Genomic DNA, 17,441 nt, shown 5'->3' on the forward strand with positions numbered 1-17,441 from the left:
CTCTTTGGAACCCCCTTTCAGGTAGTTGAAAGCAGCTATCAAATCCCCCTTCATTCTTCTCTTCCGCAGACTAAACAATCCCAGTTCCCTCAGCCTCTCCTCATAAGTTGTGTTCCAGTCCCCTAATCGTTTTTGTTGCCCTCCGCTGGACGTTTTCCAATTTTTCTACATCCTTCTTGTAGTGTGGGGCCCAAAACTGGACACAGTACTCCAGATGAGGCCTCACCAATGTCGAACAGAGGGGAACGATCACGTCCCTCGATCTGCTGGCAATGCCCCTACTTATACATCCCAAAATGCCATTGGCCTTTTTGGCAACAACGGCACACTGTTGACTCATATCCATCTTCTTGTCCACTGTAACCCCTAGGTCCTTTTCTGCAGAACTGCTGCTGAGCGATTCGGTCCCTAGTCTGTAGCGGTGCATTGGATTCTTCCGTCCTAAGTGCAGGACTCTGCACTTGTCCTTGTTGAACCCCATCAGATTTATTTTGGCCCAATCCTCCAATTTGTCTAGGTCCCTCTGTATCCTATCTCTACCCTCCAGCGTATCTACCTCTCCTCCCAGTTTAGTGTCATCTGCAAACTTGCTGAGGGTGCAATCCACACCATCCTCCAGATCATTTATGAATATATTGAACGAAACTGGCCCAAGGACCGACCCTTGGGGCACTCCGCTTGATACCGGCTGCCAACTAGACATGGAGCCATTGATCAGTACCCGTTGAGCCTGACAATCTAGCCAACTTTCTATCCACCTTATAGTCCATTCATCCAGCCCATACTTCTTTAACTTGCTGGCAAAAATACTGTGGGAGGTTTTCTTTCCCCCCCTCCTCTCCCCACTCTCCTGCTGGTAATAGCTCATCTTAAGTGATCACTCTCTTTACAATGTGTATGATCACACCCATTTTTTCATGTTCTGTGTGTATATAAATCTCCTCACTGTATTTTCCACTGAATGCATCCGATGAAGTGAGCTGTAGTTCACGAAAGCTTATGCTCAAATAAATTGGTTAGTCTCTAAGGTGCCACTAGTACTCCTTTTCTTTTTGCGAATACAGACTAACACGGCTGCTACTCGGAAACCTGTGGGAGACCGTGTCAAAAGCTTGGCTAAAGTCAAGGAACAACACGTCCACTGCTTTCCCCTCATCCACAGAGCCAGTTATCTCATCATAGAAGGCAATTAGATTAGTCAGGCATGACTTGCCCTTGGTGAATCTATGCTGACTGTTCCTGATCACTTTCCTCTCCTCTAAGTGCTTCAGAATTGATTCCCTGAGGACCTGCTCCATGATTTTTCCAGGGACTGAGGTGAGGCTGACTGGCCTGTAGTTCCCAGGATCTTCCTTCTTCCCTTTTTTAAAGATGGGCACTACATTAGCATTTTTCCAGTCGTCCGGGACTTCCCCCGATCGCCATGAGTTTTCAAAGATAATGGCCAATCGCTCTGCAATCACATCTGCCAAACTCTCGGATGCAGTGCATCATGGACTTGTGCTCGTCCAGCTTTTCTAAATAGTCCCGAACCACTTCTTTCTCCACAGAGGGCTGGTCACCTCCTCCCCATGCTGTGCTGCCCAGTGCAGTAGTCTGGGAGCTGACATTGTTCGTGAAGATAGAGGCAAAAAAAGCATTGAGTACATTAGCTTTTTCGACATCCTCTGTCACTAGGTTGCCTCCCTAATTCAGTAAGGGGCCCACACTTTCCTTGACTTTCTTCTTGTTGCTAACATACCTGAAGAAACCCTTCTTGTTACTCTTAACATCCCTTGCTAGCTGCAGCTCCACGTGTGATTTGGCCTTCCTGATTTCACTCCTGCATGCCCGAGCAATATTTTTATACTCTTCCCTGGTCATTTGTCCAATCTTCCACTTCTTGTAAGCTTCTTTTTTGTGTTTAAGATCAGCAAGGATTTCACTGTTAAGCCAAGCTGGTCGCCTGCCATATTTACTATTCTTTCTACACATCGGGATGGTTTGTCCGTGTCACCTCAATAAGGATTCTTTGAAAGACAGCCAACTCTCCTGGATTCCTTTCCCCCTCATGTTATTCTCCCAGGGGATCCTGCCCATCAGTTCCCTGAGGGCTGGAATTTTCAAAGGTGCCTAAGGAAGGTAGGTGCCTCTCTTTGATTCTTGCTTGCTGTTTGGCTGCACTCATGAACGTTATGATGGTGAAATTTACCAAAAGGGACCATGAATTTGGTAAGACCCTATTGATGGGCCATGAAGCAGGCTGGATAGAGTTGATGCCAATCTGCGTGACGGTGTCACCCAGATACACACCACAAGTCTGAGATATCAATATATCACACATATTTATAACTCACAATAAAAAGATGATACATACATATAAATAAACTTATCATATTTAGCATATCATAACTTTTCCACTGATACCTTACATGGCATATCTTGTATGACTCATTGCAATTTTGTAATGTTGTTATCCATAACATTATAAATGGTGACTCATAGTCCATACAGCATTACAGCTGTTTTTGTGCATTTTTAATTGAATTTGAATTTCTATCCAAGTAGCACTTGACACAGATTGCAAGTAAAAAATGAATAATTTAGTAAATAAGACATGCATCTTTCACCATTTTCTAACATAATAAAAATTTAAATATTAAAAAATTGCTTAAATAAATGTACCGATATAATATATCCTCCTGGCTAGCAAAAAATTTTAGTGTAAAGGGTACATTTAGTTGCAATTCAACATGTTTTAATGATTATAAGCTAGAGAGAATCAACCTCCTTGATGTTTATTTTGTGATTTTGAGAGCAATCATATCCCCATTCAGCTTTCGTTTTGCTAGGCTAAAGTACACCTGCAAAATACAATTAAAAGTGATTACTTATATCAAGGTTTCCTGCTTGCTGATTTAAATCACTTTGGTTAAAATCAATCCACCTGATGAGTCTTAGGGTCAAGGCACTGGATCGAAACTCAAAAGATCTGGAGTCAATTCCTGACTCTGCAGCAGACTGTCTGTATGACCGGGGCCAAATCACTTCATCTTGCTGTTTCCGATTTGTGTAACAGGGATAATGATATTTCTGTTGTTTGTTTTGTCCATTTAGAGTGCAAGTTCTTTGGGGTAGGAACTTTCTTTTCCTATGTGTGTAAACAGTTCCTAGCACAATGGGGCAGGGGCAATGCGCAGCGCTCCCTTCGCCATCCCTCTACCTAGGAGCTGGAGGGACATGTCACCGCTTCTGGGACCCAGGTGGAGCCAAGCAGGGAGCCTGCCAGCCCCGCTGTGCCACCAACCGGACTTTTAACAGCCTGGTCAGTGGTGCTGACCGGAGCTGCCAGGCAGGGGACTGGTGTGCGGGAGGGTGTGAGGGCTCTGGCTGGGGGAGCGGACACCTGGCAATCCTAGTCATAACCTTGTTATATTTGAAGTAGGAGAGCTGACACTGAAACACTGCAAAGTAGTCTAAGGAAACTTTATTGAAAAGCTACTGCTAGAAAGTGGGGGATGGGATGAATATATTTAAAAACAGCGGGAGGGACTTCAATTGAAATTAATCCCAGTTAAAGAAACACTGCCATTGTGAAAAATCATACACTAAGAGAATCCCTTACCTACGTTAAAAAGATCATCTTGGGTTTTTAAAAGTAAAGCTGGTCTGGGGGGGGGGGGGTGTGTGGTGAGGCTGGGCAAAGAATCCAAGCTTCCTTTTCACCATTGATGCTGGTTAGTTACATTATTTTGTTGACAGTAAATTTACCTTTCTAGTTCTGGCATACTATTAAAGTGCAGAGGTGCAGTATTTGTATGTGTCCAGCACTGCAGAGACACATTTTCAGGTAAACAAAGTACATATTTTAAATGTTGGTGAAAACATGTCTATTCATATTAGGTTTCATATAAACCCTATGCTTAGGTCCTAAACCAGGGGTGGGCAAACTATGGCCTGGGAGCCTCATCCAGCCCTCCAGACATTTTAATCCGGCCCTTGAGCTCCTGCCGGGGAGCGGGGTCCACGGCTTGCCCCGCTCTGGCACTCCAGGCGGGGAGTGGGGTCAGGGGCTTGACTTGCTCTGTGCGGCTCTTGGAAGCAGCGGCTTGTCCCCCTCCAGCTCCTACATGTAGGAGCAGCCAGGGGGCTCTGCACGCTGCCAGGAACTGCAGCCAATGGGAGCTACAGGGGCGGCATCTGCAGACAGGGCAGTGCTCAGAGGGGGAACATGCCACTGCTTCTGGGAGCTGCTTGAGGTAAGCATCACCTGGAGCCTGCACCCCTGACCCTGCACCCCGCCCCAACCCTGATCCCCCCTACTACCCTCTGAACCCCTCGGTCCCATCCTGGAGCACCCTCCTGCACCCCCAACCCCACCCCAGAGCGTGCACCTCCAGCCGGAGCCCGAACCCCCTACTGAACCCCAACCCCCAATTTCATGAGAATTCATGGCCTGCCATACAATTTCCATACCTAGATGTTGCCCTAGGGCCAAAAATTTTGCGCACCCCTGTCCTAAACTATGCCCCTTAACAATCTTTTTTTTTTAAGGGGGCAGATGTGGGAGTACAACAGACCCCAGTGTGGCTAAATGGGAACATAGGTCTCCAAGCTGCATGGTGCTGAGTGCCCTCAACTCCTACTGATGTCAGAGAAAGTTCAGTGTTTGGCATCTCCCAGGAGTCCCTGAGTAAAGGCTGCATAAAATGTTTAGAATTTGGCTTGCGATCATCTTGATTTGGAGATACATAATTAAACAACATTTCAGGAGCATGTTGGCTGGAGAGATACAGTACAAGGGCTGGAATTTTCAAAGGTGCCTAAGGGAGGTAGGTGCCTCTCTTTGATTCTTGCTTGCTGTTTGGCTGCACTCATGGACGTTCTTGGCTTTTGATCATGCCACCATAAAGAGAGTGGATGGCCAGAGGCATAATTTAGAGCCACCTGGGGCAGACATCTTATAAATCTGTTTTCCAGGCTTTAGTACAATGAGTTCTGGGGAGAGCAGGAAGCACAGAAAACATTTTGCAGGCCGTGCCTACCTCGTCCATGGAACATTCTCTATGCACGTCACACCTGTGCTGCTCTTTGCACATTGCCGCTCGCCTGGGGAGCAGACCGGCAGTTCCTATTTTATGTGACTTTTGCTGCAGAGTTTGCATCATGCCCTTTCTCCCTGATGTTGGAGCCACCTAGCGGAAGGGAACCTCTGGCCCCTATTCTAATAATCATTAATACTTTGTACCTCTGTAGCATCTTCCTTCCATCCCAGGAACTCCACGCTCTCTGCGGCCATGAGTAAACTAATCCTCACAACACTCCTGTTACCACTCCCAGATTACTGAGCAGGGAAGTGACTATAGAGAATTCAAGAGCCACATTTTCAAGTCTAGCCACTGACTTTGAGCACCTTGTTTTTTGAGTACTCAGCTTGAGCATGCCTCTGAAAATTAGGCTCTAATTATGAGAAGCAGGACATCCTAAAATTGAGACACTCAAAATCAGTGGCTAGTTTTTCCCAAAATGACTTGCCTAAGATCATACAGTGAACCGATGGCAGAGCTGGGCCTGAAACCCAGGACTCCAGGCCATCAAAACCACCGTTCTCATTTACCACATCAAAAATCTACATTAAAAGAATGTTGAGGTTGCAAAGTCAAGCACTCAAAAGTTAGGAAATGCCAGAGTTCAGGTTGCCTGTGCAATATTATTTCAACCTCTTGAGCATATGCATTATGATACAGGCTTTAATCGCATGATCACCTGGCCTCTTTCACTGCGCAAGAAAGATGGTGCTCCCTGAATGAGTATCTGTTTATTATTTATTTTAACCTCCGATGTGCAGCCCCAGGCATTGTTTACTGTACACCATCCAAACTCTATACTGTGTACAGAATTATTAATGTTGTCACGGGCTTGTCTGTGGCACTGATCAGTATGCATCTGAGTGCTTCACACACATTAACGAATTTATCTTCACAAAACCCCAGGGAGGTCAGAGTGTAGAGTTATGTCCACCGTACACATGGGGCATTTAGTACATTGCATTATACAGCCCTTTTTAAGTGCAGAGCATGGCTCCCACTGACTTCAGTTGCAGCCGTAAGGGCTCAGCGCTTCTACAGATCAATTTGGGCACCGAGAAAATGAGGAACAGACTATTAGTGACCATGTGGGAGAAGTTTGGTATAAGTGACTTGCCCAATATCACATAGGTGCTCAGTGGCATAGGCAGGGAGATAATTCAGTTCTTCAGGGCAGCATTCAACTGCCTTAATTTTGAGATCATCCCTTTTGTTCCTGCAGGCCCTTTCCCTCGTTCACTGCATTGCACACCTTCCAAATGCTGCAACAAATGAGGCAGGGGCCTTGCAGACAATGGCCTTCTTCAGTACATAACCCTGATTCTTCCCCAGAGCAAGTCCGTTCTGTGCACTGAATGGAGCAGGGGTCCTGTGGGACAAATAGTGCCTGATCATGTAATTAAAGACGACCATAAAGTAGATGCATGAGGGGGGCGAATTAAGTTAGCACAAGCAGCCTTAATTCTGGCATTTCCTATCTTTTGATTGCTTGACATTGCTGCCTGGATAGTCTTTTAACGTAGGCTTTTTTTGGGTGTAATACACAGATAAATATAAACTATTTAAGGGCATTTTTAGGTGTTTTCCTGGCTCCCTCTGAGCCCTGTTTTCTTAGCACCCCCGCCCCACCTCTCCTTCCAATATTTTCCTTAATAATAATAAGCAATACTCACCTACATTTGCCAGGGGTCTTGCTGCTTTTTGTCACACTCAGCAATTCCTGACCTTGTTATATAGACACTGAAAAAATAAGGGACGTCCCTTGTAATAAGGAACTGTTGGCAACCCTAGCTTCAGTTGGACACTAAGGCAATGCTTGTCCATGCTGACTAAAGCGAGTGTTGACAGAGCAGCCCCCAAGGCCAAATACCCTCTCTTCTCTTCCCTTCCCTTGACCAGCAATTCAGCTTGTGATTCCAAGCTGTATCCAAATCTCCCAGCTCCCCTTGCCAACAAATTGAGGCAGAAGGCACCTAATCTGGAGCCTCTGCTGTTGCCCACTATTTTGGCTGTCACAGATTCCAGTGAGTGATAAATCAAACAAACTTTAATGCATCCAGCGCTTCCTTTAGAGCTTGCCAAAGGCAGCATCACCTACCACAGGAACACTTTGTTTCAGTCCATTACTCCCTTCCCTCCATCCCCCGCTCCCACCAGCCAATCTCTCCAACCACACTACCAGCAACCTAGGTCGGGGGAGGGAAGCCCCTTACAGTATTTCCCACTAAGCTTGTTCTGAGGAATGGCAAAACTGTTTTAGCTGAAATTTTCCAGAACTGTTCAGTCTGAGGCAGACTCCTGGCATGGAAAATTTCAGCCCAGATGGTTAAAGTCTGGCAAAGTTTTATAAACAACTGAAAACAGGGACTTAGAATGGAAAGTGTTGGATAACTTTAACGACAGGTGTCTGCATTGCTTATAAGAGTTTATATTTCAATAGAGGTTTCAATCCATTTGGGGCCCCATTGTGCTGGGCTCTGTACAAATATACAGTAAATACTCCAGTGGTGATAATGGTAAACAAAAGTGGGTAAACTAACCTTAGCTGGGGAACATGGAGTTTAGTTTGCCCTTGAGTGCACTCCTGAAATGCTCCAGGGCGCTTATAGTCTAAAGAGTAGACAGCCAGGGGACAGGAAGGATGGTGAAAATAGGCGGTTTAGCAGCAGGATGATCATTCCTCCCTGCTTTTAGTCTCTCTTACCACGAGATGGTCCGTTCCGTCGTCAGAGCCAGTCCTTGGTCTCTGCATCTCTTCTTCTCACTGTAATACTTTCTGTTGAAACACCATCACTTGTGGGTTTCTTACTTTCTACTGCTACCCTGTCCCCATTTCCTACAAACTGAATGCATGCTTGATCCATGGATGTGATTCAGTCGCTGAAGGCATTTAAACTAGGAGCAACAGCTACCTGTCTCTTGTTTAGAGTGTGGACTTAGTGGCAAAACAGTACTGGTGCACTAGGGGGAAAAAATCCAGTGTATTTGCAGAGGACAGAATAAAGCAACTAGCACAAAACAGAAAGGCCATGATCACGGCTCAGTGGCCACATTGTAGGGCCAAGCACATTTGGGAATGACGCAGTCATGCACGTGCTGGGACTGCCTTGTATGATTTCACAGAGCAAAACAGCCAGCTTCCAGCAGAAGGGAACCGAATGAGCATGGAGATGTTTCCTGTCATTTGTGCAGTCATGGGGGTAGGTAATAATTTGGATAAGTGGAATGGTTTAGTTGTTAGTTTGCTGGTTAAGAATTCTGGAGACAGGGTTTTGTGTGTGTGTGTCTTTGTGTTTTGGCTTGGCATTTTCCCACTAGTAAGCAGTCACTATATATTTAGGAGAAAACATTCTCTAGCTCGACCACAAGATATAGGCTGATGCAGGAATTACTGGGTGGAATTCTCTGGACTGTGTTATACAGCAAGTCAGATTAGGTGATCATAATGGTCTCTTCTGTCTGGAAAAATCTATGAAAAAAATGGCTGTCGTCCAGAAAAAATCCACCATTCTAATCTGATTCTGTAATATGGCCAGAAAAGATCACTTGGGTCAAACAGTCTGACACCTTTTCTGTGCAATATATAAAAGTTAGAGATGGAAAAGACCTGTTATGTCATCTAACCCTGCCATTGCAGTGCTGTCTTCTAGTCTTCTGTGGCAGAGGTGCTCAACCCTTTTTTGAATCACACCTCACTTTCGGATTTTTTTTAACTTGGAGGCCCCCTCTCTTCCCCTCCACCAGTAGTGAGAAGGACACTGCAAAGATCTGTGCCATGTTGCAAGACCACTCACTCGAAGGCTCACCATGCCCTCTGAGGAGATTTGACGTGACCCCTCTCTTCAGAACCTTTGTTCTCTGGTATATATCTGTGCCATTCCCACTCATGTTTTGCACTGTTATAGCATCATTCATTTTAGGAGCTTAAATGCTTTACAAGCATTAATGAATTAAGTCTTGCAATAGACCTCTGAGGTAGGTAGTTATTATTTTCCCCATTTTACAAATGAGGAAACGGAGGCACAGAGAGGTTAGGTGTCTTCCTCAGGGTCACACAGGAAGGCTGAGGCAGCACCAGGAACAGACTCCTCCGCTCCTTGCTCCCACATCTATGCTTTGACCAGTAGAAAACGGTTTAACTCGGCTGTGTCATGTAGACCTGCGGTGCTGGGTAAAAGTTGAAAGGAGGGGTGATCTTCCAGTTAGGGGTGGGGTGGGCTGGGCTCGGATGTAAACAATCTAGATTCGGTTCCCAGCTCTGCTACAGATTTCCTTTGTGACCTTGGGCAAGTCGGTTTCTCTACCCTGCGCCTTCAGTTCCTCATTTGTGAAATGAGGATAATTCTTCCTTTCTCCCACCCAGTGTCTGTCTTGTCTGTCTAGACTTATCTCTGCAGGTCGGGATTGGCTCTTACTGTGTTTGTACAGGTAGCAGCAAGGCACTGTAATAGATTGTCTTAAAAGACACAGTTACTTCTATCTGTTTGATTAAATATTATTATTCATGGTTTTTCCTGCTCAGTGTTTTCATCCTGTGCCTGGCTACAAATCTGACTTTAATGTGGTTCTGAACTGTTCCAGTGAAATCCTTGTTCTTTCAGCAGATCTCCCTTCTAATCCCATATATGGTGAGTTCAGGCAGTGACAAATGGCAAACTCCACCTGACTCTGCAGTCTCCATCTCTCGCTCTCTGTCTTCCCGTCACTTTGACTGTATAACACAAAAACGCAGCGTTTCCCTGATGAGCAGCCAGGATTTGCATTATTCTCTTCCAGTAAAGGCTGGCTGGCAGCACTATGGAAAACAGAGAATCCATACAAGCTGGGCAGAATCCCATCATAGGCTGCTGTACCTCAGCGGGAGTATATCCAGCGAGAGCTAGAGAGGGCTCTAAACATTGAAGGTAGGGAGAGAGGAAGCCAAAGAAGCTAAACGTAAACAGAGCTGAACTCAAAAACCTCAGACACCTTGTTCTGTAGTTAGGATGATGATAAATTATTAGGGAGGGGTTGTTTCTAAGTAAGTTTGTTCATGGCAGGTGCTGCACTGACAGCCCAGGAGACTGAAGTCCCCTCCATCCAAGTACCAGGGCTGCAGCCATGTATCTATTTATCTTAGATACTTATACCCCCCTGTCATAGGGCACACCTGCCCTGTAGCACCCCCTGCTGGCCAAGGATGGTGCTGCAGGCACTCCCTGTCTCAGTTTTCCCTCCCCACATAGGTTGGAGCTGGTGCTATGGCTTAATCCTCTGGTCAAACTTAACCCTTTCCAGCATAGCAAAAGTCCAACTAAAAAATCCCAACAAACAAAAGGGTTCTTCTGCCCTTCCAGGGCTTCTTTAAGTTCAACCCACCCTCTGCATTCTATTCCCAGCCCCTTTCTGGGCTTTCCGCTACTCAGGTATAGAGTACTGGTTCCCCCTGGAGCACCATTCTCCTGCAGCCCCAGTTCAGGACTTTCCCCCACACCAGACTGATGCCCTTTTATTGGTGCAGCTGGCTATTATATCACGAGAGCCCCCATGGTCCTGCCCTTTCAGGCTGGGAAACAGCTAATTAATTATGCCAGAGGTGGTACTGGCCCCACCTCCCTTTAAAGGGACCAGTCTCTCTCTGACACCCCATCACCATAGTATCTGAGCAGAGACATCTGTTAGTCCTGTGTTGATTAGAGGCTGAGTCCACAGAGTTGTTTCCAAATCCCATATTTATAACCGCCCCCCACGAGTTCTGATCAAATGTGCAGAAACTGCAAGACTGCTTGCCTTCAATGGAAATCCTCTGCCTAGTTTCAGAGACAGCTACAGAGCATGTCTAGTAACTACTACACCCCTCCTCTCGGTATCTCTGGGCTCCTCTGAGTTTCCCTGCATGTGTGCAGAGACATGGATTTTAGTTGACTCCTCTGTCTTTCTCCGCACTGCTTGTCTCCCTTTTTTTGGACTTACAAAATGAGCATCAAATGGTGCAGTATAACGTCCGTGCAGCGATGCCAATTTACACCAGTTGTGGATCTGGCCCAGTCTCTCCACCCCATAATCCACCATGGAGTGTCTTGGTGTGTATGCATCTGTCTGTCTCTCGGTGCCTCGTGCAAAGTGTTAAGCACCCTCAAGGTCTATTGAAGTCATTGGGAGTTGCTGGCGCTCAGCCCCTCTTAGGATCAGGCTCTAAGTATTTTATCTTGCATTTATTCAAAGGACAAATACATGACCATTCGTAGGAAGCTCTGTTTATTCTAGGTGTTTATTTTAGTTGGGTGGTTTTTAAATCTTACAGCCCACCTATTGGTGTCATGCTTGGAATAGAAGATCAAATCCCTCTCCATCTTTCAAAATGCCAGCTTGCTCAGTTTTTTTTAAAATGAGGACAGGGATGTTGTTTTTAAAGCTACAGCAGCAATCATAGAATATCAGGGTTGGAAGAGACCTCAGGAGGTCATCTAGTCCAACCCCCTGCTCAAAGCAGGACCAACCCCCAATTTTTGCCCCAGATCCCAAATGGCCCCCTCAAGGATTAAACTCACAACCCTGGGTTTAGCAGGCCAATGCTCAACCACTGAGCTGTTTCTTTAGCATGTCTCACCCTGTCCAGCATGGGTGGCGGGTGGCATAGGCAGGGAAAGGCTGTGCCTCCCCAAACAGCCTGTCATGGCCAGGGCCGGCTCAACAGTTTTTGCCGTCCCAAGCAGTGGAAAAAAACTGCCGCCGTGGATGGCAAAAGGGAGGAGCTGCCGCCGAATTGCTGCGGCCACGGAAACGCTGCCGCCCCTTTCTGACTGCCACCCCACGCACTTGCTTGGAACGCTGGTGCCTGGAGCCGGCCCTGGTCATGGCCCTGTCCACATTCCGCCCCTGGGAATTCTCCTGCCTGCTTCCAGTTCCCCGCCCTTTGAGACTGGGGTAGGCAGGCTGGGGCTGGTGCACACAAGGCCTGGGGCTGGGGGCGCTGGGGCCAGCCTCCCCCAATGGCGTGTTCACCCGCCGCCCATGCTGTTCAGTCTTGTGTCTTGCTGCCGTCTCCCATTGGATGGCTGGCCATGGTCTCAAACTTCACACGGCCAAAGCTGAACTCCTCAACTTCCCTTCCATGACCTCCTCCTCCATTACTGCGGACAACACCTCTGTTCTTCCCCTCATCCAAGCCTGCAGCCATGGGCTGTGTTTGATTGCTCCCGCTTCTTTTCCCCTGCGTAGCCAGGACAGAACCAAGTCCTGTGGTTTCATCCCTCACAATGGATGGCTGAGCCACAACCTAGTCACCCCCCACCTCGAATACTGCAGTGTCCTCCTTTCGGGTCCATCTAACACTCTGTCCCCCACACCTCCATCCATCCAACATGCTGTTGTCACAAAACCAGTTCACTTCAACCTGTTGGTGGGGCTGGCAGGCTCCCTACCCGGCTTCGGGCAGCTCCCGGAAGTGGCGACATGTCCCTGTGGTTCTTAGGTGCAGGGGCAGCCAAGGGGGCTCCACGCATTGCCCCTGCCCTGTGCACCAGCTCCACAGCTCCCATTGGCTGGGAACTGCAGCCAATGGGAGCTAGGGAGGCAGCACCTATCCATGGAGGGAGCGCATACCACGCAGAGCAACCTGGCCACCCCTATGCCTAGGAGATGAGGGACATGTCTCTGCTTTTGGGGAGCCCCCCAAGGTAAGTGCCACCTGGAGGCTACACCCCTCATCTCCTCCCGCAGCCAAACTCCCTCCCACAGCCTGCACCCCCTCCCACACCCCTGCCCTAGCCCTGAGCCCCCTCCCGCACCAAAAATCCCTCCCAGAGCCTGCACCCGCCCCCACAACCCTGCCTCAGCTTGGATCCCCCTCTCACACCCTGAAACCCTCATTTCTGGCCCCACCCCAGAGCCCACACCCCCAGCTGGAGCCCTCACCCCACCTGCATCTCAAACACCTGCCCCAGCTCGGTAAAAATGAGCGAATGAGTAAGAGTAGGGGAGAGTGAGCAACAGAGGGAGAGGGGATGGAATGAGCAGGAGGTGGGGCCCCAGAGAAGGGGTAGGTCTTTGGAGAAGGGGCAGGGCAGGGGCAGGGCAAGGGTGTTCGGTTTTCTGCGATTACACACTTGGAAACTCTAGTCACCCCAGTGCGTCAGCCTCTGCTAAAGCCCCAGGACTGGCTACAATGGGAACTGTTTGTCAGCGTCTCTTGGACCCTGTACTGCAAAGAGCGAAAGAAGATTCATCCTAGTTCAGGTGGTAGAGGCCCATATTTCCGGAGCAGGGAGATCTGGGTTCTTTCCCTGCTGTGACGTTCCAAGTGGCCGTAGTGCCTGGCACAGAGACAACAAGTAGCCATGGATTTGTTATGGTATTATTCCTAACAAAACAAATGGGAGGACATGAGATCGCAGAGTCCGAGCCCAAGCGCAGAATCACATGTGACAGATCTGCAGCTAACAGGCCCTCGCTCAGTCTTGTGCTGAGATTTTCCCAGGCTGACAGCTGGAGATGGGGAGTGAGTCACTGCAAGCTGTGCAGGGGACTTGCGATGATGATCTGGAACAGTCGGTCTGCAGGAATGAATAGAAAATGGCCTCCAGTTGCGGGGGCTGGGAGGCTGTGTGAACTCAAAAAGAGTATAAGAGTCTCTAAAATTGGGAGTGTTTTCACCTCTGTCATCCCAGGCCGCTCCTTAAAATTCATATCTGGCAATTTAATCATCTGACACACACAAAAAGACCGACAGATATCTTTAGCCACAATAAAGACACTTCAGCACAATAACCAGAGCCAGGCACCTCTAGGGGGTAGAAATGACACGAGATCGTCCGTGTTGTCCAGGGATGTCGATAGTCATGCAGATTACAGCAGTGTAAATTGTTTGCAGAGCTCTCCAATTCTTGGATCTGGCCGAGCTGTGCTTGCTGCAGGACCCAGGTCACTTTCGCAGCTGCCTGATCTTGGGGCCAACTTGGCTCTTGGTAAGAGACACCTCAAGGCTGCTCTTAGTTGCAGCTGGCTGTCCACAGCCCAAAGGGGCTGTTACAGCACCCAGGGATTGCTGAAGTGCAGTGGTGCTCTGGCCACGCCCCTTTCCCCAAACCAAATCCCCTTACACCAGGAGCAGGGGAGGGTTTAGCATAGTGCCAGTTTTACACTCTGCCAGAGGAATCCGCAGGGAACTGATTAAGCCAGCTTTATGGCCCTGCTCTAGTGATACAAATGGGCCCTGTCTAATCTGAGGATCATCCCTGTATCTCAGAATCAGCTCTGAGTTATGTCTTTATTGCTTGATTGTCACCCTGCCTATTAGTCCTCTAACAGGACTCTCTACATGTAATATTAAAGATTAACATGGGAGGGTGAGGAGTGGGAGCCGGGGAAGGCACACAGGCTCAAATTTTACAATCTGGCAACGCCGCTCCAAAATCGAGAATTAAGCACCTAAATAAAAGTGGCTGGATTTTCAGAAGTGCTGAGCACCCAATCCCATCCCGCTGAAGCCAGCAGGAGCCATGGGTGCTCAGAAGTTTTGGGTGGTAAAGTAAAACTGGACTAACATGCTGCTGTTTCACACTGTTTCAGAGTCTAAAAGGTGAAATGGACAAGATACTAGAAGCTGTGATGATGTCTTCCTACCCCAACAATGTGAAACAAGGGCTAGTGAGACGCGTCATAGAGGCAATAAAGCAGCCCATGGACAGCGAACAGTGCTGGTCCATGCTAGAACTCTCCACCAAGCTGTACCTCATGGGTGACACCAAGTTTAAGAGAGAGATCGGCAAAGAGGTTTTGGAAGTTTACGGCCACTACCACCCGGAGGAGTTTGAGGAGTTCTTCAATGTCCGATTCCTCCTGAGTCTCCTCCAGGAAGGTTACGGGCCTGCGGGGAAAAGGAGCCTTTACGTATTAGATTATATCCACCTGGGACTGCAGTTCATCTTGGAGAGCCCGTCAGCCAGTGACATTTTCAGCCTGCTGAGGATTGAAGTGCTCCGCAAAGTCTGCGAGCGGCCTGGGCCCAAGCAGTGTGCTAAGATCAGTAAGCTCTTATCCCAGCATCCTCAGTGTGTTCCCACAGGCAAACACCAGACTTTGTTTTGCCAGCAGCTAATACGATGCATTGGGCAGTTCCAGTGCATCTCAGAAGGAGAAGATGACATCATGGAGTTTCTGGACCACGTGAACAAAGTGAGCGGACTGTTACAGAAGATCTGGAGAGCTCAGACTTCCTCCATTCTGCCATCCTTGAAGGAGCTTTTTACTATCATTTCTTCGACAGGTAGAAACAGTACAGTGTGTTTTCAGCCGTGTGCTAATAATGAAATAGAATATCTTACATCAGGGGCTGGCAACCTTCGGCACGCTTCCTGCAGCTCCCATTGGCCAGGAACAGCGAACCATGGCGACTGGGAGCTGTGGGCGGCTGTGTCTGTGGAAGGTCAACATAAACAAAATGTCTCGTGGCCCACCAGCGGATTACCCTGATGGGCCGTGTGCCGAAGGTTGCTGACCCCTATCTTACATTTTACATTGTCCGAAAAGATCTGGCATTTCAGGAACTTAATAAAACAGATACACAGTTGCACAGGCGATAATAAATAGGAAAGGGATCATCTGCTACTGAAATGCAACAGTAAGTCCACAGCAACCCTACCCAATCGTTTAGGCCAGGAAGTGAAGAATATATTATACAGTTGAGATTGCAGAGGAAACTTAGGCAGAATTTTAATTACGCAAGCTGAAATTTGACCAGCGTGCTGGTGTAAACCAGTGATATGGCGTCCAACTCAACTGCAGGCAAAGCCAGTGGAAAGATTGCTATTGACTACAGTGGGAGTTAGAGTGAGTCTTTAAAACATTTGATGTCTCCCTCTAGTGGCCAGCATCAGTGGGTCTGCTACTTACTGATGGCTAACGATGTTACTCCTTCAGTTCAAGTGGGAAGGGCTTGTGCTTTCAGTGCTGAAGCTGTCTGGATTTAGCCCTAAATTCCATCTCCAGTGTTCTCTGTGATGTCCATTAAGCCATGCTATGTGGTAGAAGTGATTGCTCCAGTGCTTGTGGCCCCCACTGAGTTGTTACACAAGCACTTGGGGGAGAATTTCAAAGGGTAGTGGGGCTCCCAATTCCCTGTTGGCAGTAAATGCCCATTCTCCACTCCCACAAACTCCAGTGCGAGCTGGGCATCTCTCTGCTCTGGGTGCTTTGGAACCTCACCCTTGGCCTTGTGCCTTGAAGCATGCCCCAGGGGTGTAAATATCCTGGATCATCCTGTGATGGGCCCCCCTGGGGTGCAACCTGGAACTGGAGTACTGCTGAGCCCTCTGTCTTACCAATCTCGGTTCCCTCTCACATTGTGACATTGTGACAAGCTACAAAGCCCCCCAAGCTTGCCCTCACGCAAACATTCACATGCAGGGGACACACCCAGCTGTGTTCATGAATGCTCTGCCAGTCACTGCATGAACCAACAATAGAGAGGCTCCAGCCAAAATACCCCCCGCTCCCCAGCCTAAGACCCCAGAGCTGTACCGTCCTGCCCTGGTCAAAAGCCTGACCAGTATGAATTTATTACCCAATCCGCCCCACCTTTGATGTGAAGAGGACTATGCACAAGCCTTTGTTAATTGAGCTGGGGTTTTCCCTGCACTTCAAGCAAACCACACTGTTTTGGGTAAAAAATATAAAATAGATATATTAACTACAGAAAGATAGATTTCAAGTGCTTATAAGTGATAGCAAACAGATCAAAGACAGTTACCTAAAAAATAAACACTAGATGGGATTTGAATCAAGTAGTGTCTTACCCTGTTAGATAGTATAAACAATCCAGTAAGCTTCCATGCACAGGCAGGCTTCCTTCTTCCCTGCCTGGGACCCCCCTTCCCCAGTTCAGTCTTTGTTCCACAGAAGTTTCCAGGTGTTCTCTGGTGTGGGGATTGAGGCCCCGTGGTGATGTCACTTCCTCCTTTTATAGTTTCTTCCATATCGCGGGAACCCCTTTGTTCCAAGCCAAGTTCCCAGCCCAATTTGTGGAAAAATACATGTACGAAAATTGCGTTCAGTATCATGTGATCTGGTCACAAGCCCTTGCGTGCTCCCGATGAGTTATGGTGGCCATTGTTCACAGGATGAATGAAGCGTCCCCAGGACAGTTCATCAGATGAAGATTAGCTTTTCTCATGGCTCATTGTCTTTGTTGATGGGCCATTCAGCTTGAATAGGCCATTCACAGTGTGCTCACAGACTGTATGTAAAGCTTTATGAGTATTACCCAGGTGCAACCACATTTAAAATACAAATACATAGTTAATATTCATAACGCCAGATAAAAAAATGATACATTATATAAATATGGTTTGCTGAATATCATTATCCTAACTTTTCCATAGACACCTCACAAGGCAT

The 17,441-nt window shown here is 47.7% G+C and overlaps 1 protein-coding gene across 1 annotated transcript in view; it reads left to right on the plus strand.

Moving 5' to 3' along the window:
• The window catches only part of USP35 (ubiquitin specific peptidase 35), a 69,326-nt gene that overhangs the window by 9,817 nt on the left and 42,068 nt on the right, over window positions 1-17,441 (plus strand). Inside the window, exon 2 of the mRNA XM_007067408.3 lies at window positions 14,616-15,312. Within this exon, the coding sequence (XP_007067470.1) occupies window positions 14,631-15,312 (682 nt within the window). The 5' untranslated portion in view covers window positions 14,616-14,630. The remainder of the gene's footprint in view (window positions 1-14,615; window positions 15,313-17,441) is intronic.

Source organism: Chelonia mydas, chromosome 1, assembly GCF_015237465.2.
Source record: "Chelonia mydas isolate rCheMyd1 chromosome 1, rCheMyd1.pri.v2, whole genome shotgun sequence".
NCBI classification, from domain to species: Eukaryota; Metazoa; Chordata; order Testudines; family Cheloniidae; genus Chelonia; species Chelonia mydas.